This window comes from Adiantum capillus-veneris, chromosome 27 (assembly GCF_014529385.1).
Source record: "Adiantum capillus-veneris isolate H3 chromosome 27, ASM1452938v2, whole genome shotgun sequence".
In the NCBI taxonomy this organism is placed as follows: Eukaryota; Viridiplantae; Streptophyta; class Polypodiopsida; order Polypodiales; family Pteridaceae; genus Adiantum; species Adiantum capillus-veneris.
The window spans coordinates 89013799-89036873 of record NC_140957.1 but is presented as its reverse complement, the minus strand read 5'-3'; the positions used below and the strand labels follow the sequence as shown (position 1 = coordinate 89036873).

At 48.8% G+C, this 23075-nt stretch overlaps 1 protein-coding gene across 1 annotated transcript; it reads right to left on the bottom strand.

The window, feature by feature from the left end:
* Positions 1-11908: 11908 nt before the first annotated feature.
* On the bottom strand, positions 11909-12787 carry LOC147422364 (uncharacterized). The gene has a single exon (XM_086503051.1). The coding sequence runs from the start codon at positions 12785-12787 to the stop codon at positions 11909-11911; it is 879 nt and encodes a 292-aa protein (XP_086359177.1).
* Between the last annotated feature and the right edge of the window lie 10288 nt (positions 12788-23075).

The following is a 23075-nucleotide window of genomic DNA, read 5'->3' as shown; positions in this document are numbered from 1 at the left end:
CTGTAGTGGGTGCTCCTCAGTGCAATGTGCGTGGTATCTCAATTCACAGAATGAAAACACAAAAGACAAAGAACAACAGAGCAACAACAATACGACTCAGCAGAGCGAACATCGACAAACTCAAAGAAACCGATACGGACTCTCGCATGGCAGCACGCTGAGCTCCAACCAGATCTTATAGGTACAGTGGGAATGTCGAGGCTTAACTATGCAGGGATGGTGCAGATGTGCTGTGTACAACTCTGATGACAGACTCTAGATGATTGACCACACAAAAGTAGATCCCCTATATACTTAAACAGCTATGGATATATACAACATAAAGAGCCACCAACGGCTCACCAATATCTAATGCAGCTAAGCCTATCTCTGAACTGTGGTGATGATGCATTGGCCATGGTGTCGACTGGACCACCACTCGTATCCCTGCCACGTGTCACCGACCTGATAAGAGAGTCCGTCCAATGTCGCACCTAGCCAACTGTGACTAACTGTCTGTCTGTGCCAGTGACACTGTAGCCCTGCTACGAGTTGCCCGCCACAAAACCACTGACCGTCTCGGTGAGAGAAACCTGGAAAGGGAGCAGGGCCACTTGTGAAGGGAGCAGCCACCTGCTGCAGTGCAGAGGGTAGCACCTGTCGTGTAGTGTACTAAGGACGTCGAGTAACACAGCCATGGTGGTGTGCACCAACAACACCGTCGCAGCAAGGAACGGCTCGCATATGAGCCAATGGCGCGGTCTGAAACCCGTGAGGATACTGGTGGTGATTGTAGAACTGAATGGGGGGGTGGTGTGTAGAGTCCCATAAATTGCTGAGAAGTACCTGTTGGTACATTCTGCATTGGTGTACCTGATCCAATCCACCCATATCCCACACCCATCATCATAGGCTGGGTAGCCCTATTTTCATGAAGAAGCATTTCTCTAAATCCTTGTACCTGAGCTTGAAGGCCATTAATCATTTGGGACTTTAACTTCAAGCTTGTTGTAGTGCGAAAATAGTAGCATCCCGATCTGCGATGGCGCTTTCAGCGACTCGCAAAGATCCCTCCATAGCTACATAAGTGGCTGACTGACGCTGGTGTGTAGCTGCCAACCGCTCTACCCCAAGCTCAATGGTAGCAATGGCTCCCTGGACTCCTGCAATATATCCTCAGATAAGCGAAAAAGTGATGTAGAGTCCGAAACTGTGGAAGATCCCGCAACAGTGTCAGGTGGGAGAGGGCTGGCAAGTGGCACTGCAGTTGGTGGACTGGGAGCATGCCTCTCTTGTGGAGTAGAGACGGGTGGAGTGGCCTACAGGGATAGGCATAGGAGAAAAAGCAACTCTAACTGGAGCTTGGGAGCTAGTCATTGTGGTAGGAGTGAAAATGGCAGCAGTAGAGAGAGGAGATAGGGGCGAGAGATGGGTGGTGAGGGGCGAGGCTAGAGGGTAGGGACGAGAGATACAAGGTAGGGGCGAGGGTAGGTTTGGGTAGGGGCGAGGGGAGCTAAGAGGAGGCGAGGCTAGAGGGTAGGGGCGAGGCTAGAGGGTAGGAGTAAGGGTATATAAGGGAGGGGTGAGAGATGTAGGGGTAGGGGCGAGGGTAGGTTAGGGAGGGCAAGAGAAGGTGAGATAGAGGCGAGACCAGTAGTTAGAGTCTAGTATTCCGAAACGACAAAGGTCTAGCTCAAACAACAATGCAGAAGGCCAACGCCAAAGAGGGCAACATGGAGAGATTTAAGATTTTGAACTGATCTTGTCTGAGGCTAAGTGAGGTGCATATTCAACTGTTAGCTCCACATTGAAGACTTCGCACTCACCTGAGGTAGGACGACTTGCATAGTGAACATGGCGATCCAGGTTGTACTCCTTACTAGGCTGAGTCAGCACAACACCCACAGCCAGTTGACTGGCATGAGTATGCATATGAAAAGGAAGAGACCAATCGGAGCCACTAGAATAGGTGCTTCAGTGAGGCGTTTTTGGAGGTATGCAAATGCTTCAGCTTCAGGTTTGGACCATTGGAAGGGTGCAGTAGCACTGGTGAGTTGAGTCAGTGGTTGAGCCACCTGTGCATACATGCATATAAACTTGCGATGATAGCTTGTATGGCCTACAAAGCTCTGAACACCTTTAGGGTTGATTGGAAGCGGTAACTTCAAGATTGCTACTATCTTCTCTGGGTCGGACGCTAAACCTTTAGCAGACACTACATGGCCTAAAAGTGTACCTTCAGTGACCAAAAGATGACATTTGTTCGGATTGACCTTCAGGCGTGCCTCTCTACACCTGAGAAAGACAGCAGAGAGTTGAGCGAGGTGCTCCTCTAGATTCTCCACTGGGATTGAACACTAAGCACCCGAGAAAATTGAAAAATTTCCATGAAGATGCAAAGATGATCCGTAAGCAAAGAAAAAATTATGAGATATATTGTGCGATTGAAGGAAGGTGGAGCATTTTTCAACCCAAACGACATTCTAGTGTCGATAAAAATACCCCAGGGAGTCACAAAAGCCGATTTAATTTCACCACCTGGATGGATGCCCAATGATTGTATCCACTGAACCCATCCATGAAACTGTACAATACATGCTCTGCTACATCTTCTAGCACACACTGAGTGAAAGGTGTGGGAAAACCATCTGGGATAGTTACCTTGGTCAGAGCGCAGTAATCTACGCACACACAGATTTTATTGGAGTGCTTCTTAGGTGCTATCACCACGGGTGATAACCACTCGGAGTGCTCCACGGGTACAATGATCCCTGTCTCTTGCATTTTTTCTAGCTTTGACTTGACAACTTCTGCATACTTTGGGTTGAGCTTGTAAGCTCGGCCTCTGACAGGCTTAGCCCTTCAACCAAAGGGATAGTATGGACACCCAATTTTGGTGGAATCCCTTCGAAATCCTTGTAGGACCAAGCAAAAACATCTTTAAAAGAGTGCATGAAAGAGACTACTTGATCGAGTAGCACGGGATGCTCCCATAACTAAGCTACTAAGAGGATGTGCTGAGTGTCACGAGGATGTGGCAACTTCTAACCTTAGTTGTTGGTTTCTTTCCAATGATTTTTGTTTAATTTTTGAGACTCTCTTTTTGAAGTTGCAAATGGTCGGACATTGAATGGCCAATTTGACGGTAGTTTCACCCGCAATTGGTCGGCACTGGAACTCGTAAAGTAAAAGGATGTCTAGGCTCAATTCAAGATCATGTAGGTACCCTCGTCGCACTTAGCAAGTTGGTGATTACTAGGAAGTGAACTCAATAAAGGTACAATGTCAAGGTGGGGTCACCAAAGGAAAGTACCCGACAGTTGGGCCACATTGCACTTTTGGATGCGGTCCCAATGAGGATAGATGGTCAGACGACCAGTGGGAGCCCAACGGAAGCATCTCCTAAAATTTAGGGAACTGCTATTTTGGGCCACGAAATCTATTCGTGTCATTAGCTTCAGAATGACAAGGGGAACATTTTATTACTCTGTTGCAAAGTCAACTGATGCACGAGTTGAGAGATTTTTAAGCAGGAAGCCCAATGCGGAGAAATTGCATGCATGAGTGCCAAGTAGCACTTATTGACCAATTTACCAAGTTTGGGAGAACAGAACTGGTAACTGACTTTTTGGAGCAGTTTTGGAGGTTGATACCTTTGATTTTCAACCATTTCTCTCCATTTTTTAGCTTCCCATGACTTTAACTAGGACTGAGGAGCTCATTTTCAGCATTGGAAGGCATATGTGTGTTTACAGGGCTGTTTTGCTGCATTTTCAGCGATACGTAGGTTTTGGCAACCATGAAAATCTTCCCGTTTTGCATCTATTTGTTCACAGATGCATTACAGGTCAAGCGCAAAAGAGGGGGCGCTCGATTTATGCTGGGGGGATGCTTCATTGAGAACCTGTCACAGGTTAAGAGCTATGGAGTCTCTCTCCCCCCTACGTGCTGTTATGTGATGCCCCACAAGAGGTCTCTTCATTTGGCTGATGTACAGCTGTGTGGTTTCATGCTTTTGTGCTGAGGCAAGAGCCTCCTTGAACAGGAACAGGAGTAGCTAACTGCTACTCCAAAAACAGGCATTGGTGAGGGTCATAACCTCACCAAACAGGTGCATTTTCAGCGCTGTGTATGCGCTGTAATTTGACTATTTTTCAGCCATACGAAAGCTAGAACCATTGGGAACAGTGCCCCACTGACCGGGCGTGCCAAAAATGAGAGTCCCTGTAGCGGAGATAACGTGTCGTGCCCTCTGTAGTGGGTGCTCCTCAGTGCAATGTGCGTGACATCTCACTCCACAGAATGAAAACACAGAAGACAAAGAACAAGAGAGCAACAACAGTACGACTCAGCAGAGGAACAACACGAACATCGACAAACTCAAAGAAACCGATACAGACTCTGGCATGGCAGCACACTCAACTCCAGCCCAGATCTCATAGGTACAGTGGGGGTGTCGAGGCTCAACTGTGCAGGGATGGTGCAGACGTGCTGTGTACAACTCTGATGACAGACTCTAGATGACTGACCACACAAAAGTAGATCCCCTATATACCCAAACAGCTATGGATATATACAACATAAAGAGCCACCAACGGCTCACCAATATTTAATCCAGCTAAGCGTATCTCTAAACTGTGGTGGTGGTGCGCTTGCCACGGTGTCGACTAGACCACCGCCCGTATCCCTGCCACGTGTCACCGACCCGATAAGAGAGTCCGTCCAGTGTGAAACTTGACAAACTGTGACTAACTGTCTGTCCGTGCTAGTGACACTATAGCCCTGCTACAGTCGGCATCGTCGTCATCGTCACCTTCGTCGACACAGTACTCCAACACCTAGTATCCCTTGTGTCTTGGATCGGCATAAGGATCCACACAACCTCGTTGTCGACTTCACCATCTTCAACATAGACACGCCGACCTCGTCGTCGACTTCACCGTCTTCGGCATAGATCCACAGAACCCCGTCGTCATCGTCGACATAGACTCATCAATACCTCGTCATCATCGTTGACATAGACCCATCAGTACCTCGTCGTTGTTGACATAGACCCATTAGAACCTCGTCGTCGTCGTCGATATAGACCCATCAATACCTTGTCATTGTCGCCATCATCGTCGACATAGACCCATCAGTACCTTGTCGTCGTCTTCGACATAGAACCTTTCAGTACCTCAATACCCATCAGTACCCAATACCCAACATCAACAGCATCAGTACGAGTATCCAACATCAGTAACATTAGTACCCATTATCATGAGCATCTCAACATTTAGACATTGTATCAGCATTGTGCAAGAATAAAGAAAGTACTTGCTCTGGCAATAGAGCAAGGGCGTCCTTGAGGGTTTGGGACCCGACATACCATGTCCCTCTCTTTCTTTCAGTTCCTTCAAGTGAATTAAAGTGTGTCCCTTGTGTTAGAACCAAAGAACCATCAAGAACCACCAACAACCTCAAGAACCAAGAACCAAGAACCAAGAACCCAAGAACCACCAAGAACCCAAGGACCCAAAGAACCTCTCCCGGTTTTTTTTCTTGAAAGAATCTTCGAGTCCCGATCATGGTCTTATTAGCTCCCATCTTCATTGCGATGCCTTTGAAGGAAGATCGACATTAGATACACGAGAACCCAGATGTTGAGTGCCAGGATCTACTTGCCTCTTACGCGGATATGGAAGGAGTCGCAGAGAGGACCCCTAACCCTCTTCTGCATTGACATTTGCATGTAGCGTGCATCCACTTCCGTCGACAAGGAACCCTTGGAAATACCTCCGAGCACCCTTACCTTTCAGTTTCACCCACAATGTTTTCACGAAGGACTATTTGAGTGGTAGTACTTGCTCGCAAGGCACAGTTAGCATGAAGGTTGTTATTCTGCGATAGTAGTAAGCCGACCTAGTAACTCGGTTGGTCGGTGTTCACATCGCAATAGGACCTACATCCACATTATCCACGAGTTTGGAGGAGTTTTCATTGGTTATGCATCCACATGCATCAAAAGCAGTCAGCATTAGAAGTAGAGAAAGAATCCCAAGATAGAAGTTCGGCAGTTGTGCCTCACCTTCAACAGGGGGGGATGTCACGTGCGCACTTCACTTGCGCTACGCGGACATGCTTCTGCTACATTCTAGCATGAGTTATTAGCCTAGGACTGAGCATGGCACCTTTGTGAGCCTCTAGCCGGACGTGCATGTCCAGGCCAGTCAATAGATTGCATATTCTCTCTTGCACAAAACAATATTCAGCATGTAGGTGTTTTGCCGCGTGTGAACCCTAACTTGGCATTTAGTAATTTCAGCCTATCTAATTCTTGGTCGTGGGGGCTGCCTTTTGTCTGCTCGACCCAGCCCTTGTCGCCTATGAAGGGCAGCCATATGAGCACTAGAGAAGGAGCAGGAGGAGGAGACAACCGGCGTTTCTCTCAGAGTATTCCTCAGCGTTTTCAAGCAGCATGACCAGTGTTTTCAGCCCTGTTTGACGAGCGTTTTCAGACCATGAAGGCTAGCGTTTCTCAGCCAAGACAACCAGCGTTTCCAGTTTGAAGTGCCAGTAGATTTCAGCCCCTAGCCTCGTCGTGGTTGCAGACCCAAGCCATTGACAGTGCTAGTAGATCCGGCATTCAGCCATAGACCCGTCGTCGTCGTCGACACGATACCCCAACACCTAGTACCCCTTGTGCCTTGGATCGGCATAAGGATCCACAGAACCTCGTCGTCGACTTCACTATCGTCGACATAGATCCACAGAACCCCGTCGTCGTCGTCGTCGACGACATAGAATCGTCGTCGACATAGACCCATAAGTACGTCGTCGTCGTCGAGATGGACCCATCAGTACCTCGTTGTCGTCGACATAGACCTATCGGTACCTTATCGTCGTCTCCATCATCGTTGACATAGACCCATCAAAACCTCGTCATCATCGTCGTAGACCCATTAGTACCTCGTTGTCGTCGACATAGACCTATCGGTACCTTATCGTTGTCGTCATCGTCTTGGACATAGAACCTCTCAGTACCTCAGTACCCATCAGTACCCAGTAGTACCCAACATCAATAGCATCAGTACCAATACCCAACATTAGTAGCATCTGTACCCATTAGCATCAACATCTCAGCATTGTGCAAGAATAAAGAGAGTACTTGCTCTGGCAACAGAGCAAGGGGGCCCTTGAGGGTTTGGGACCGGACATACCGTGCCTCTTCTCTCTCTCTCTCGTGTCTCTCTCTTTCTTTTAGTTCCTTCAAGTGAAGTAACGTGTCCCTTGTGTTTGTGCAGAGTACTAGATCCAAGCTAAATCCTTAAACACTTCCACTGCACCTGACACTTCCATAGCATTAGGGTCGGTGGGGTTTCTTTGATGAGTATGGCACAACCCTTCTTGTCAAGTATTAGTTCCTTTGCATGACTCCTCTGCGCACATATGGATCCTTTCTTATTATGATGAAAAAAGTCGTGTTCTTTCCAGCCTTGCTTGGCAGCTGATCAGAGTCGTGGGTTTATGTGGCAAAAGCCGATGCGTAGATCCTCATCTCTTTGCAAAGGAGGGTTCCTCGTGGAGGCTTTGGATTTTGGGAGGGTCGTCCTTTGTCTCAATTGTATTGGAACCCTCGTAAGTGGCAATGGCCGTCGGATGTACAGGGACATGCTCTAGCTACCTTCTTTGAGTATTCTGCCAAGATCGGTCTCACACTGCTTGTGCACAAGCAGTCTGGGATGCCCAATGACAGAGAGCGGTTACATGTAGGCTTACCATATGCTTTTGCATGTTTGAATGTGTTCTAGTGTGGGAGAGTGTGTCATGTGCTTACGTTTGTGTTATCTACCTATTTTGATTATTACTTCTCCTGTTGGTGTTTATTTCTCCTATTTTGGAGTTCTCCGTGGTGATAGGTGTGGTGGGTGGTTGAGGGGTATCTCCTTAAGGGAGTATTGTCCTACTCTGTTGAAAATTTGTATGCAAGGTTCCTTGTCGCCTACTTGACCTTCATCTATGGAGATTTCTATGCAAGGTTCAGTGTGTTTTCTCTTATGTCCAGGTGTTGTGAAGATCTCTATGCAAGTTTCATACGTTCCTCTCCCTTTAATGGATTTAAGTTTTTAGTATTCAAGATCTTCAGTATGGGCTGTTCTTAGTGGTGTGTATGGTGGTTCCGCTATATGCTGTTGTGGTCATGCTATTGTGGCATATCATGGGGACGAGCACCACGTGCCAACGGAAAAGAACAGACTGAACAACTTTAAGCACTTCAAATAACAATTGAACTGAAAGAGATGCACGGCACAAGAGATAGGGACTGGCGGAGTCCCACCCCAAGAGAGCATTGGCCCCAAATGTTGGCGCCCCTTTCGGTATTTCTTTCTATTGCTTGAACTCAGTACAACGCCGGTACTCCATCCCCTGCACCTCCACGCGGGAGCGTGCCAGAGAATGAGCCCATGGCACATATTTAAAGGCCCTTGGCCTATGAAAAGCAGTTACATGAAAAGCTTCAAACTCAAAATCATTTGGCCTCCCAAAAGCAACCAGCGCAAAACAGGGAAAATCCGTACAGCCTGCCACGTCATCAGCCACCAGCGTGAAACACGGAATTCCGTACAGGTTGCATCCATACAACTGCCATGTCATCATCTTCTACGCTTTTTGTGTGTGTGTGTGTGTGTGTGTGTGTGTGTGTGTGTGTGTGCGCGCGCGTGTGTGTGTGTGTGTGTATGTGTGTTGGTCCCGCTTTAGTTTTAATCCCTTTAGGTCCCTTGGGCCCCATCGGACAGAGTCCCATAAGTTGGTAGGACTTCTTCTTTTGTTGCTGCTTCTTAGGGTTTAGGCCTCCCGGTCGGAATTTGCAAGTTAGCTCCGTTCTTCAGTGGCTTGATACATTAGCAGTTTGTGACACCTTTGATGTGGACAGACTCCCTGTCTCTTTTATAGTTTGGTTGTGCCGTAGATCCGCATCCTTTTTTGGGGTACATCATCAACAAATGTTAGAGTGGATGCAGATGATTTTGGAGGCACGGCTTAGGGGTTTCACAATCCCTTGGCTTTTGTGAGCTGCTAGAGGAGGTTTATATAGAGGATGCTTTATATCAGTCAGATATCGAGCACTCAACTTTGTGGTTTTCGCTACATCGCCCAAAGTGGACAAAGCTTTGGGAAGATTGTGTAGACTTGATCACTATCCAGGTAGCCTAATTAGAGTATCTTTATCCCCAAAAGTATCCTATAGGTTGTTATGGGATTTTTCCCCATGATCTTATCGTACATTCGTCAAGGTTTTTCCCATATTTCTTGTCAATGGACCGATGGTCGATTTTTATGTATTGCAAAGGGTCAAAGCCCCACTTTTTTGCAAAGGTAGAGAGAGAGAGAGAGAGAAGAAGAAGAAGAAGAGAGTTTTAACGTTGTAGGAACAAACTATCCCAAGAGAGAGAGAGAGAGAGAGAGAGAGAGAGAGAGATGAAATGAAATGTTATACTAACATCTTCTAAAGGCCATATTGACCTATGAAACCAGAGAGTTACATCATGGTGAATCTAATATGAGGTCTGAATAAAAAGAAAGAAACTAACTAACTAAATAGAAACTCTACTAGAGTTGTAAAAGGTGGTATCAAGAGCCTGAGAGGTATATATACAAAAAGTGTCAGAGAACATATACAAATGGTGGATATGTGTATCAGAATCCAAAGATGGCTTGCATCGGTCATTGCATGATCGTGTCAATGTCATCCATGGTGAGAGTCTGCACAGGGCACCTCCCATGTCTCTCCAATATAGATCTGATCCTTTGTTGCAACCTCTGTGGATGGGGGCGTCCCCTCATCTTGGGCTTCTTGGATCTCCTAAGCTCTGTTGCACAGAGAGAGAGAGAGAGAGAGAGAGAGAGAGAGAGAGAGAGAGAGAGAGATGAAATGAAATGTTATATTAAACATCTTCAAAAGGCCAAAATGACCTATGAGACCAAACTGATACGATCCTTGTGGATCTAATCCAATGTCTCGGAACAAAAATAAAATGAAGTAAAGTGAAAGATTAAAGACTAAAATCATCGTCGTCGTCGTCATTGTCAATGCCCGAGGATGCCCGGCATTGGGCGTTGTCTGAGAAATTATTGCATCGGTCGTTGAAGAGCTTCGTCAATCTCCGCCTGTGTAAATAGTCGTATTGGGCGTCTCCATATCGTGCTAGAATAGTCCTGATCCTTTGGTGTAGCCTCCGTCGATGTCGTGGTCGCCCTCGTAGACGTGGGCGTCTAGCTCTCCCGAGCTCAGTGGCTCTGTCCAATAATATACCTTTGGTATAAGCGGGCTCTGAAGTCTGCTGCGAGGCATGCTCATCTGGCTGCTGAGTCCCAGCTTTAAAGAAGTCAGCGATTTCCCTCTATGAATGTCTGCCACTGCTTGGTCTCCTCAAGAGACTTAGCACAAACAACCCGAGGCATCTTCGATCTTGTGTGTGTGTGTGTGTGTGTGTGTGTGTGTGTGAGAGAGAGAGAGAGAGAGAGAGAGAGAGAGAGACTTATTGACCTCTTCTAGAGGCCAGTGAGATTGGACTGTGTATGTGTCCTTCAAATATCTAGGAAAAAGGTATTAGTTCTGATAATAAACTTGCTACAAAACATATTTAGTGCTGAGATTAACATGCACGAGAATGTGTACCAATCTGCACTGTACACTCAACAAAAGGACTAGGAACTGGCCCATGAATCGATGGTCAGAACCGTTTCTGTTGTCGGTGTTCATGGGCCAGAACCACTCCCTTGGATTCCATCAAAATGTGCTTGAAGGCCAACCATTTTAAATCCATAATCTCGCTTCATGAGCAGGTGTGTAGACTACTGAGGATCCACTACAAATTGTCCCAAGGTGGCCTATGAATCGCACCCAAGCGCAATCTGAGTAAACAAGCAGGTCATCAGGATTATATCCGAGTCGCAGATTTTGGCAAGGAGTAGAAATATGCCCCACTGGAATGTTCAGAAGGGGGTAGCTTGATCAGAATTTTCCTCATGAAAACCCCACCATACTCATTTCCCTTTCAGTATCATAAATCTGCCCAAATCCATGTGCATCCATGCATCTAGACTCTAGAGTATTGCCACTCCCACAATGAAGAAGCCGGCTCTACATCTCAAGCAGTCTTCTGGTCAATATATATTATCTCCGACCCATTTAATGCCAAGATAATTGGCACAATAAGAAGCCCCTATGTTCAGACTCTCTAATTGAATATATTTAAAGGTTGTTAGAGAAAAATTTCTTTTGAGTTTGTAGGTTTTGTTGAATTAAGAGGTGAATTTTAAAATTTGTGAGTGGGTTACACTAAACGCATTACAAGCAATGTTACACAGGGAAAGTTCGTCCACTTTATCAATGCAGGAGCTATACTTTGCAATTAGTAGTTCATGTTTAAATATATAACACCAAATAGATTGGTATCCTCTCCAACCTTTCAACTCAAATTCGACATAGAATCCATGCCAACATTAAAGTCATCCATTGGCCAATGCTGACTTGCCAGTCATAGAAGAGCACAAACTATTCTTGTGGAAGGTGCTATGGGGGGCTATTCTGACCAGCGTTAAGATACTAGCCAGAGGAATTGGCTCAGATAGGTCCTTAGAGTGCAAAGTGGAAAGTAAGGATCCCCCTCAATTGTTCAAGGAATACCTTGACTATAAGAGGCCTTGCAAAGTGAAAATACAATGGTAAGATGGCTATCAATTCCCCCTTTGATGAGGTGTGTATCAACACTTAAAGCGAATCTGTTACACCCCAATCAGTCTCTATGGGAAACCCCGTCATAAAAGTCTTCTCAAATTCTAAAAGGAGAATAGAGTGAGGCTATTTCCATTCCTATTGTCAATCGTTACCCTTGTAAAAGGTAATGATATTGTCAAAAATGCGTCGATCCAGAATGAAAACTATCTAAAAACCATGGATGAAGTCTCGCAAAAAGTGTTGCAGATGAGCACTGAGCATATGAGCAAAGATCTTCTTTTTTTTTTTCCGAGCTGCCTCCCAAGTGTACTGGCGAGCCGTGTAGAGAGCAGGCATTAGCCGAAGAACGCGTAGCCACACCTGTTGGGCCGAGGGACAGTCCCAAAGACAATGACGCTGACTCTCCACCAAATGGTCACAAGCTGCACATGTGGCCGAGAGACCACTATGCACAAGCCAGCTCCCTACTGCTGTGGCTCTATGTGCGACCAGCCACTGAAACAAGGTGACTCGCCTCTGCTGTCTGGAGTTCCACAGCCTCTGCCAAAAAGCTACCAAGAACTCGATTGTGAGGCCCTCCTCCTGCCAATGACGTGCTGCAGCGAGGCGGGCCTCTCTCTGTGCTGCAAGTATATGACGTCCAAGCCGAACAGTGTACTGAAAAAAGGGGACTCCTGGGCGGTCTGTAGAAGAGAAGGGGTCCCTCCATAGCCACTCACCAGGATCCCACTGTACTCGTGCCAGTGGACAACACTCCCAAGCCAATAGCCTCCAGTGTCTTGTCTCAAGAGCTGTTGGGTCATGGTCTATGACGCAAGTCCTCCCACAGATGCCCACAACTCGGATCCTCTGGAAACAGCACTCTGCTACCTGCGGGGCCTCTACTGCAACCCGCTGTAATCGTCTCCCACCCTGAAGCTCGAAGAACAGGGCTGGGACAGTCTCTGAGCAAGCCCTGACTGAAATGAGAACCTCCAGTCGTGTGAAGGCTCCCATCCACTGGGGTGCTACTGGCTCGAGAGGCGTGAGCCACTCAGCTGGAATTGACTCTGAGATGTCCTGACACATGCTCTGCACCCCTCTCATGCCCTATAGCCTGCACCTCCTCTGGCAAACCTGTGAACTCTAGCCAGTCACCTAGAGAACGCGCTGGACCAGTTGCCAAGGGACCCCAAGAAACATGAGGCCGACTCCCAACCAAGTGGCCTCTCTGAGTGCTAACCATGGGGTTCCAGACGAGGGGCTGCCGTAGGCGCTCCTCCATGCACGTCGGCTGTCTCTGCTCTAGGCCACGCCGTAAGAGCTCCCAAGATCGAAGCAAACTCACAGCAAATCGGTCCTCCAGTCTCCTGCTCAAACCAACTCGGCGCAGCTCTGTAAAGATCCATCTGGTCGAAGGTTGCCAAGGGCCTCCTGACTGAGGCACCCTGGCACGAAGCCTCTGCAGCAAGAACTCCTTCCAGGGCTCCTCGCCTGGAAGAAGTCCTCTGACGACGAACTTTCCAAGAAGGGCTCTGCTCTGCTGTGCTGGATCAGTGATCCCAAGCCCTCCCTGAGAACAAGGAAGTGTGATGACCGACCAAGCCACCTTGGCTCAGGCAATCTGAGTGTCGCGCGACCTGACCAAAGGAAGTTCCTGATCAGCCTCTCTACCTGGCAGATACAAGAACTCGAGAAGATCCAGCAAGAAGTGATGTACCACATAGTCGCCAACAACACCTGGTTGGCAACTACTACTCTACCAGCCAGCGAAAGTCGTGCTGAGCTCCAATGTAACAGCTTTCTCCTGATGGACAGGAGAAGAGGAGCAATCTGCTGCTCGGGGGACAAGTCCAAACCAACCTGACAACCCAAGTACCGAACTGCAGTCCTTGGAGGAATCCACCTGAAACCCTCTCCTGGCATCCAGTCTGGCACAGGAGCACTGCCAACCGAGAAAGCCACTGTCTTTCTCAAGTTGATCAGTGCGCCCGATGCACAGCAGAAGGTCTCCAAAGCCTGCTCACATCTGTGTAGATTGGCCTCCAGGCCCTCTAAGTACAAGGCCGAGTCGTCGGCAAACTCAGCGTCCAGAAGCTCATCTCCCCGTATAGGGAGTGCTAAGCCCCTCAGACCAACCTGCTGTGACACCAAAAATCTGCTCATCGCCTCCGCATAGAACAGAAAGAGAAAGGGGGCAAGAGGACAACCCTGTCTGACCGATCGTGTGAGCATGAAGCGCTCACCTCTACCTCCTGCCAAAAGCACCTGACTGTGAGCCTGTTTGTACAAAGCTGACACCCCTCTGATCCAAGCATCTCAGAAGCCCATCCTGCGTAGCGTGCCCTCTAGAAAGTCCCAGTCAACTCTGTCGTATGCCTTCTCAAAATCGAGAAGAAGAATCACAAGGTCCTCCCCACGGAGTCGTGCCAGGGCAGAAGCCTCCCAGAAGGTGAAGATGTTGTCAAGGATACTGCGTTCTTTGACAAAACCTGTCTGAGTCCCATGTATAAGGCTCTCCAAAAGTGGCTGAATCCTCAAACTCAGAGCCTTGGCAAGAATTTTGTAGGCTGAGTTTAGGATGGTGATGGGACGCCACTGTCGAATCTCATCAAAGGAGCCACCTCCTTTGGAATGAGGTAAATCAGGCCCTCACTCATGCTATCCGGCATCACTCTTGTGTGCAGAATGTACTGAAAGGCGCTACAAAGATCTGTGCCAAGCAGGTCCCAGTACTCCAAGAAGAAGTTGGGAGTCAGCCCATCCTCACCTGGACAGCTACCACGAGGGAGGGCCCTAAGAGCCGTGTGCAGCTCCTCAAGCTGAAGAGGTATCTCTAGCCTCTGGCGCATCTCCTCAGTCACAAGACAAGGCATCTGTGCCCAAACCTGCTCCCTGCATGCATCTTGTCTCTCTGACTGGAGCTCAGCCGACAGTAACTCACGGTAAAAGTCAGTAGCAACTGCACGCATATCCTCTGGCTCACAGACAACTGACCCATCGGGTCTCCTCAATTGATTGACCTTGGCATGCGAGTACCGAGGTCCCACTATCTCAAAAAAATCACTTGTCACTCTGTCACCGACCTGAGTCGACCTGAGTCCACTGAGATGCCTGTCGATGAAAGGCAAACTCATGGCGCCTCTCCTTGTGCAAGCAAGCTCCTGTCGAGCTTGCTGTAACTGCTCCTCCAACCATGGATTGTCTGGATGCTGCTCCTGCATCCTCTGTAGTGAAGCAATGCCTCGTCTGAGACGCTGCTCCTCCTCTCTCGCTGCAGCCCGTCGAGCCAGAGACTCCTGGAGAAAAAAAGTGGCTAAGCTGAGCTAGGCCTAAGGCCACTCTGTCTACAGGTAGAGCCTGGTTGTCCATGCCCTCTGTCCAGAGAGCCTCTACCCTCTCTCTGAGTGCTGAGTCCAACAAGACCCGCTTTGGGATGCGAAGCATCGTGCTCCCACTCCTCTGCCTGTCTGCCACTGTGAGGATCACTGGTACATGGTCCGAGAAAGATGTCCCTGCCAGGATGCCCACTGAGCCCCCCAAGTCACTGAAGTGGTCACTAGTGTAGAAGCGATCTATCCGCGATAGATTCACTCCTCCCACTCTGCGGTCCGATCTAGAGAAGGCAAGACTCTCTGGAGGCCTCACAAAGCGAGAATGCTACCATGTATCCGAGACCCTCAAAGTCATACACAACCTCTCCCAAGCTGCTAACTCGACTCCATGCACAGTAGCATGGCTGCCTCCGATCTTGTCAGAAGGGTCCTCCAACATGTTGAAGTCCCCTCCTACACACCAATGGTCAACCTGTGGCAAAGACTCAACAATCTGTGACCAAAACTCTGCACGAGCACTCGCCACATTGGGCGCATAGATGTTGAGGAAGCCCACAAGGCCACCCTGAAGCTGCATAGTAATCCACTGAGCCCTGCCTGGCACAATAATCCCGCTGCCCACTATGGCCTGCTGCAATGAGTCCGCAATAGTCATACATACCCCACCCTGGATGCCTCCAGGACCAAAAGCAGCTGACCAAAAGGTATCATAACGTCCACGCAAAATCTGACCACATTGCCGAATGCAGCTCTCAGACAAATGGTGCTCCTGAAGCATAAGGAGATCAATCTCTCCTCCCACAAGGCAACGCTAAAGCTCCTGACGCAATCGGCCCCGCCGTCGCTGAAACTGGGGCCCACCTAGTCCCTGCACGTTCCACGAGACGATCCTCATGGGGAGCGAGAGAGAACAGATGCAGCCGCAGCAGCAAGACGGGCTATCTTCGAGGCTGGCTTGGATGGGGAGTAATCCGCATCCGAGCGTCCTCTAGATAGGCGAGACTGCAGTGAGTGCCTGGCCCAAGCCCAAGCAGAGCGAGCCGTGCGTAAAGCAACCTCCTCTGTCCAGGAGTCCTCATGAATGTATACATAGCAAGGCAAACATTGCGTATCAGCAAAAAAGTACACCACAATGTGCCTACATCCTACTGAGTCTAGGGGCGTCACCGCAAACTTGGCCAGTGGCCACAAAGTTTGCAGCAAATCTGTAACTCCAAGTTCTCCCATGTGGTGAGAGAACTCGAGAACCTGTGTATGCAACCATCCCACCACTGAGTCGAGGGACCACTCTGTCTCGGTCCTACCACAGAGGGGGAAGGAGAAACCAACTGTTGAGTCCAAGGCCTCTGTTCCCCTAGCGGCGAGGAACAAAGCGTGGACCCTGAAGCAGGCTGCCTCGTGGTCTGCTGCAGAATCGCCGAGGAAGCGAGTGAACCCGTAGTCGAAAAATCCCAGCGGCGTCGGAGGTCAATGCTCGTCAGACCACGAGGGATAGCTGCAAGGGAAGATGTTTGAATCTGCAGAGGGGGCCGCAAGAAGGGCTGACCCTCTCTCGCTAGGCGACTCGTGGCAAAGGCGTTGCCAAGAGATCTCCTAGCCGCCAGCGAGGAACCAGTCTCCTGAGTCGACTGTGGTACTGGAGCAGGAGGAGGGGGAGAAGGAGCTGGGGGGGGGGGGGGGGGGGGCGGGCGGAGGAGAAGAGAAGCGCGGTGGGGCGACAGAGACAGGGGGGCGAGGAGGGGAGTAGGCGGGAGCAGAGGGCGGGGGAGGGGATGAGGAGGAGGAGGGGAAATCTAAAGGTGGGGCGGCTGACGAGAGTGAAGCTGAGGTGGAGGCTGGCATAGGGGGCTCCTCCTGCTCAAGAGGACCAAAGCGGTTCCCCGTGGGAACCCACTGCTGCTAAGTAGGCACCTGAGGGCCACTCTGAGTGCTAGGCTGTTGCTGTGGCCCCTTGCGTCGACGACCACGGGCCTGCTGCCACCTCTCCTCTGCTGGAGCCCCAGGCTCGGAGCGTGGCTCTGAATTTGTGCGTTGTGCCGCTGGCTGTGGCTGCGGCCCAGCCTTGGCAGGCTGGGGTTGAGGCTGAGGTGCAGGTCGTGGCCTCCTCCGTGGACAGGCCTTCGCTAGGTGGCCCATCTGTCTACAAATGAAGCATTGGTTCGGGAGACCCGAGTACTCCACACTCTGTCTAAACCAACCCCCACTCACCCGAGGCAAAGGGATGACCTTCGGGAGCGTGTGGGTATCTTTGACCAAAACTTGAACTGAAGGGATGCCAGCCGCCTTGGCAGCTACTGATGCTGCCGTACAAGGTGTCTCCGGGATAGTCCCGATGGCGGAGCCAATCCTGGAGAGAAGTGGAAGGTACTCCCTCCGTAAACCCGGAAAGCAGACTGAGATGGGGATGTCTGCCTCCTCTACTAGCACATCCGAGGTCGGGTCAAAACCATGTCGCCACTGTCGAAAGTGGGCGCGTGATGCTCGGATGGCCAGTGGACTCATAGCTATGACCTTGGAGGCCATCTCGGATGTTTTGAACTCGATCTGGTAGTACTCCCGTCCGAGAATCTGGACATCCAAGATCTTGAAAACCTCTGTGAGAAGGCGGGTCTGGAGAAGGTCTCGCAGCTCTCCTCTGCTAGGACGGGTGCCGAGAACCTTGCAGATGACAGAAGTCGCCTGCAAGCGCTCTACCTCTGCGGCAAGGCTCGCTTGCTCTGTCGACGAAAGAGCAAGTCGAATGGTGGGCTCAGCGGGGTCGGGCGAGGGGGCTTCAGGTGAGTCCCTCTGTGGCGGAGCTGGAGCCTCCATCTGTGTCTACTCCTGAGTCGAAGAAGCGGGCGGTGAAGAAAATCTGCAACCGAGCACGCCAAGCACTTGTACGAAGAAGAAGTGTTGCAGAGCCAGGTGCAGAAGACCTTCGGGAACGATGAGGACAGGGGGGGGGGGGGGGGTGGGGGGAACGGATAAAGCGGTGAGCAAGAGTTCAAAAGGTTGCAGGGGGGGCGGGGGGGGGGGGGGGGGGGGGGGTCACCAGGAGGTGTATTTTTCCTATTGCCTTCCGTAAATAAGTATTAGATATATTTATTTTATTTTTACTTGTTTGTCCCAAAACCCTTGAAAAGGTGCAAGTGGACATTGCATGGCCAGTGTGAAACGGCTGCAGCCAAATGGGTTTCTCACATCGGGGATCTAGGTCGATCAGACAGGGACTGCCCGGGCCAGTTAGCACTGAATTCTGATGAGTATGGAAGCTCGTGTGCGCAAAACTGGAATTTGGGCCACTTGTCAAGTCACTGCAACTTTATAAGTTCAAAGGGGCCAGTAAATTAACCCACATTGTAGATGTTGGTCAAATGGTAGTCTTCAATGATGGTCAGGAGATCGATAGGGACGCCATGGAAGCATCTCCTAAAATTTAGGGAACTGCTATTTTTGACCGGAAAATGTGTTCACGTCATTAGCTCTGGAATGACAAGGGGAACATTTTATTGCTCTGCTGCCAAGTCAACTGACGCACCAGTTGAGATATTTTTAGCAGGGAAAGCCCAAACTCGGAAATTGGGCGACGTGTCAGCCTGTGAGCGATTCTGCCACTCTGGGAGGCAAAAACGAGCTGCATATCAACAAAGGGGGCACCATTTTCAGCCTGAGGTGGATTGTAGCAGGTACAGAAGCTATGCAATGCTTACCTTGCCCTCTATGCACAGTATGGTGACGGGAGTGATGCCCCGCATGCTACATACTGCTCTCTTTCTCCCCTACGTACAGTATGTTATGCCCCACTAGTGGGCTTCTCATTTGACCTATGTACAGTTCTGGGGGTTTATGCGTGTTTGCCAAGGCAAGAGCCTTCTGAACAGGAACCGGATTAGCTAATTGCTAATCCCCCACAGGTACGCACAGTTCCATCACGAAAGATTGAGAGTTTGGAGAGTTTTCTCGCATGAAAACTCGTCCAATTCACGGGGGAACTGTCCCATTGCGTGCGGGAGCCCTTGGGACACGCGTAGGCGTGTTCGCTCCGCTAAAAACGATCCAAAACAGGGAATTACAGCCTGCTGTGTTTTTTTGCAGGTTTAGGGTTTCGCACCTAAACTGCAAGGGAACATCGGGGGAGCCTCGTGAGAGCCTTGGGATGCGTGTACAGGCTTTTGGGCTCCCGGCAGTGAAAAACAGAGAATTACAGCCCGCTGAATTTTTGTGACAGCTCACCAGAAAGCTTCCAGATATCGAGGGAATCTGTCCTAGACATGTGTTTTTGACCTAGAGGGGTTTTTGCGCCGTTATGTTGTAGAAATCCGATCGAAAACCTGCGTTTTCAGCCCTCGCCAGGTTTGGACAGCTTTGTGAAAGCTTGTGCTAAGTGGTCGGATCGTCTACCTTAATTTGAATAAAGAAATACCGAAAGGGGCGCCAATCTTTGGGGCCTACAGGGTGTCGGTCTCGTGTGCGCAGTGACATTCTAGTCGCTGGATGCAACTGTGTTCTCTTCCCTTCTCAGTGCTCTGTGTAAAGTTAACAGGTAATTGAAATAGTACCGCCCTCTACGTTGTATAGGCCGGTTATATGGTTCCATCGACGGGATAGTCACTTTTTCTTCAAAAAGTGCAGCGTAGATTGTTGTGGGTGAAAGCAACACAGAGCTTGTCGATATGGCAGAGAAGAGAGACCAAGTACCTGAAGAGGGATCTTCCTCACATGGCACAGAGAAAATTCCTTCAACTCTTCAAGAAGAGGACAGGTTGTTTAGAACTCAATTGCGTTGTTGCATGGACATGTTTCAGCAGTTGGCTAACAACCCAAGGATGCAGGAATTCTTACAGGCTCCGACACAGGGCATGACTGAGCCGTTGCAGGAAAAGGAGATTTCCAATGCGCAGAGGACTCATGATGCTCGAGGGAAAGCCCATGTGGTTGAGCAACTAGCGGTGTCCAATGATCCAAAGCAACTTGCTTTAGCTGGACAGGAACCGTTTGTGAATGGTCAAGGGAGCAATGAACAGGCTATGCGTCAGACCCTTCCATTACCTAATACTTATCCTGGTTATTTTGGAGGTGGTTCAGTGTTTCAAGCTATGGCTGGACCTTCCACAAGTTATATGCCAGGGAATGTATTCGAGACAATGCAAACAAGCATGGGTAACCCTATGTATGTGAACATGGGTGTCCAACCAGGTTTTCAGGGTGCCTATGGCCAGTTTCGAGTGCCTGGAACACAATTTGGTATGGCTGGTTTTTCGCAGCCATACGTACAAAATGCAGATATGATAGAGAAAACAGTTGATGCGAGTGCTGGAATGAACACTCATGGAGCACCACTGCTACAGGCACCTGTTTATGATAATGTGGCTCCTTTGAGTCAGCCTAAGGATTACAAGGAAGGTGGGCAGGGAGTGAAGTTTGAAACTTTCAGAGGAACTGAGGACCAATTAAAAGCTTTGACCTTTATACAGCAGTTCGATGTAGCTTATGCTGGAGGCAACTTCACGGAATCTTCAAAGATACGCAAGGCTGCCACTTTCTTGAAAGGGAATGCGCTCCAATGGTGGACCGCATTGTTGAACCAGGGTCAAGCCCCAACAACGTGGGTCCAATTCAAACAGCTTTTTGCGCCTGCATGGTTGACAAACACTTTTGAAGTGGATGTGATGACAGAATGGCACGAGTTGAATGCTAAACAGTGTGCGAATTTGGAAGAGTACAATAAACAGTTTTGGGCCGCACTGTTGCTAGTCACCTCTTACAGGTTTGTGCCATTGTCAGAACAGATTGAGAAGTACTGTTGCGGATTGCCCAAGAAAATCAGGGACTACTGCACAAAGACTACTGTCATGAATATGTTTCAGTCGATAGAGAATGCAAGAGTGGCCAACAATCTGTCGAAGGGAGATTCCGATGGATTTAATAGCCACAAGAAAGGGGCCCAGGGCAAACAGTTTTCAGCCAAGGGCAATGTTGCAGCAAAGCCTTCTGAGTCTCCTGCAAAGAAGCCCTCCACTCAAGAAGCTGATACGTCCAAGAAGCAGTCTAAATCTTCTTCGGAACGAGGACAAGGACAAAAAAGGCATTTTTCTGGCAAAACTTTTCAAGAAAGGAAAGCTCTTAGGGAGGCCAAGAAATGCTACATTTGTGAACAGGAAGGACACTTTGCAAATGAGTGCCCACAGAAGAAGTCACAGGATAAGGATGACAAGTCAGACCATAAAGGGAAGAAGCCAAAGCCGAGTGCAGGACTTGTTCCAGATTTGGTTGGAGATCATCCAAACACAGATGCCACGGAGCTGTGCAGAGCTTGGGGCAAAGTTAGAGACCAGATAGTGCTGGTTTTCTTTGATCCAGGAACCCGTGCAAATTTCATATCACCAGAATTGGCATCAAAGTTGGGCATTCGTGCAGAGGAGATGGGTATGGCAGGCGAAGCAGGTTTGGCATGCCCAGGACATTCAGAGCCTGTTACTCCCATTCTGAAAAAGCTTCGTCTGCACATTCAGAGCTATGTGGATGCGGACGAATTTCATATTATGCCGCTTGAGGGCTGTGACGTGTTATTGGGTATCCCATGGTGTTACAGGTTGCATGCTATGGTGGATACTTACAACAAAAAGATTACCCTTGTACATAGAGGAAAGACTCATGTCCTTGATGTAAAGCTTAAAGGCGAGTTTGTTCCAGTTGTTTCTGCTTCTGCTATTTCATCTGTAATAAAGAATCATCTTTCTGCGTACTTGATCTTTGCAAAAGAAGTACCTCAAGTTGTATCTAATTTGTCTATCTTAGATAAAGACAGGTCAACTTTTTTGAGTGGTTTCAGTGATTGTTTTTTGGACTCTTTGCCAGGGGAGTTACCTACTGAGAGACCTGAGGATCATTCTATAGATCTTGTGCCAGGTTCTAGTCCACCGAATAGACCACCATACAGGGTTAGTGCAGCCTAGCAGAAAGAGATTATGAGTCGGGTCAACGAGCTTTTAGAGAAGGGGCTGATTCAGCCCAGTTCATCCCCTTTTTGTTCGCCTGTACTCTTAGTGCAGAAGAAGGATGGTTCATGGCGCATGTGCATTGACTATCGCGCCTTGAATAAGAATACTATCAAGAACAGGTTCCCCATACCGAGGATAGATGACATTCTTGATCGGCTTGAGGGAGCGTCATTGTTTACAAGAATAGACCTAAAGAGCGGGTATCATCAGATACGCATTAGACCAGAAGATGTCCATAAGACTGCGTTCAGGACAACATTTGGTCTCTATGAGTTTCTTGTCATACCATTTGGTCTCACAAATGCTCCTGCCACATTTAATAGAATGATGGACAAAATTTTTAGACCACATAGAAACTTCGTGGGTATCTTCTTTGATGACATGATTGTCTACTCAAAGTCTGAAGAGGAGCATAGGGATCACTTGACCGCAGTTTTCAATGAGCTACGCAAGAATAGGCTACTCATTAATGCGAAGAAAAGTAAGTTCTTTTTGCAAGAGATTCACTTCCTTGGGCACATTGTTTCAAAGGATGGGGTACGCATGGATCCCGCTAGAGTGGAAACAATTAGGTCATGGCCAGACTTGAAGTCCGTACATGACATTCGAAGCTTTCTAGGCTTATGTTCCTATTACAGGAGGTTCATCCGAAATTTTGCTGAGATTGCTTCTCCACTCCATGCACTACAAGGAAAAGGAGTTACTTTCAAGTGGACAGTCAAGGAAATTTTAGCGTTCAAACACTTGAAAGAGAAGCTGACTTCAAATCCGGTAATTATTTTGCCAGATCTTTCTAAACCTTTTGTGGTTCAATGTGATGCGTGTGGCCATAGTCTTGATGCAGTTCTAATGCAGAATGGCCGAGTAGTCGCATATGAGAGCAGAATTCTTTTGAAGACTGAAAGGAACTTGCAAGTCTATGAGAAAGAATTGCTGGCAGTAATTCATGCTCTCACTAGTTGGAAACACTATTTGCTAGGGGCTGATTTTGTTGTCCAAACGGATCATCAAACCTTGCGATATTTTCTTACACAGACGAAGTTGTCTGAGAAGCACATGCGATGGGCAAACATCTTG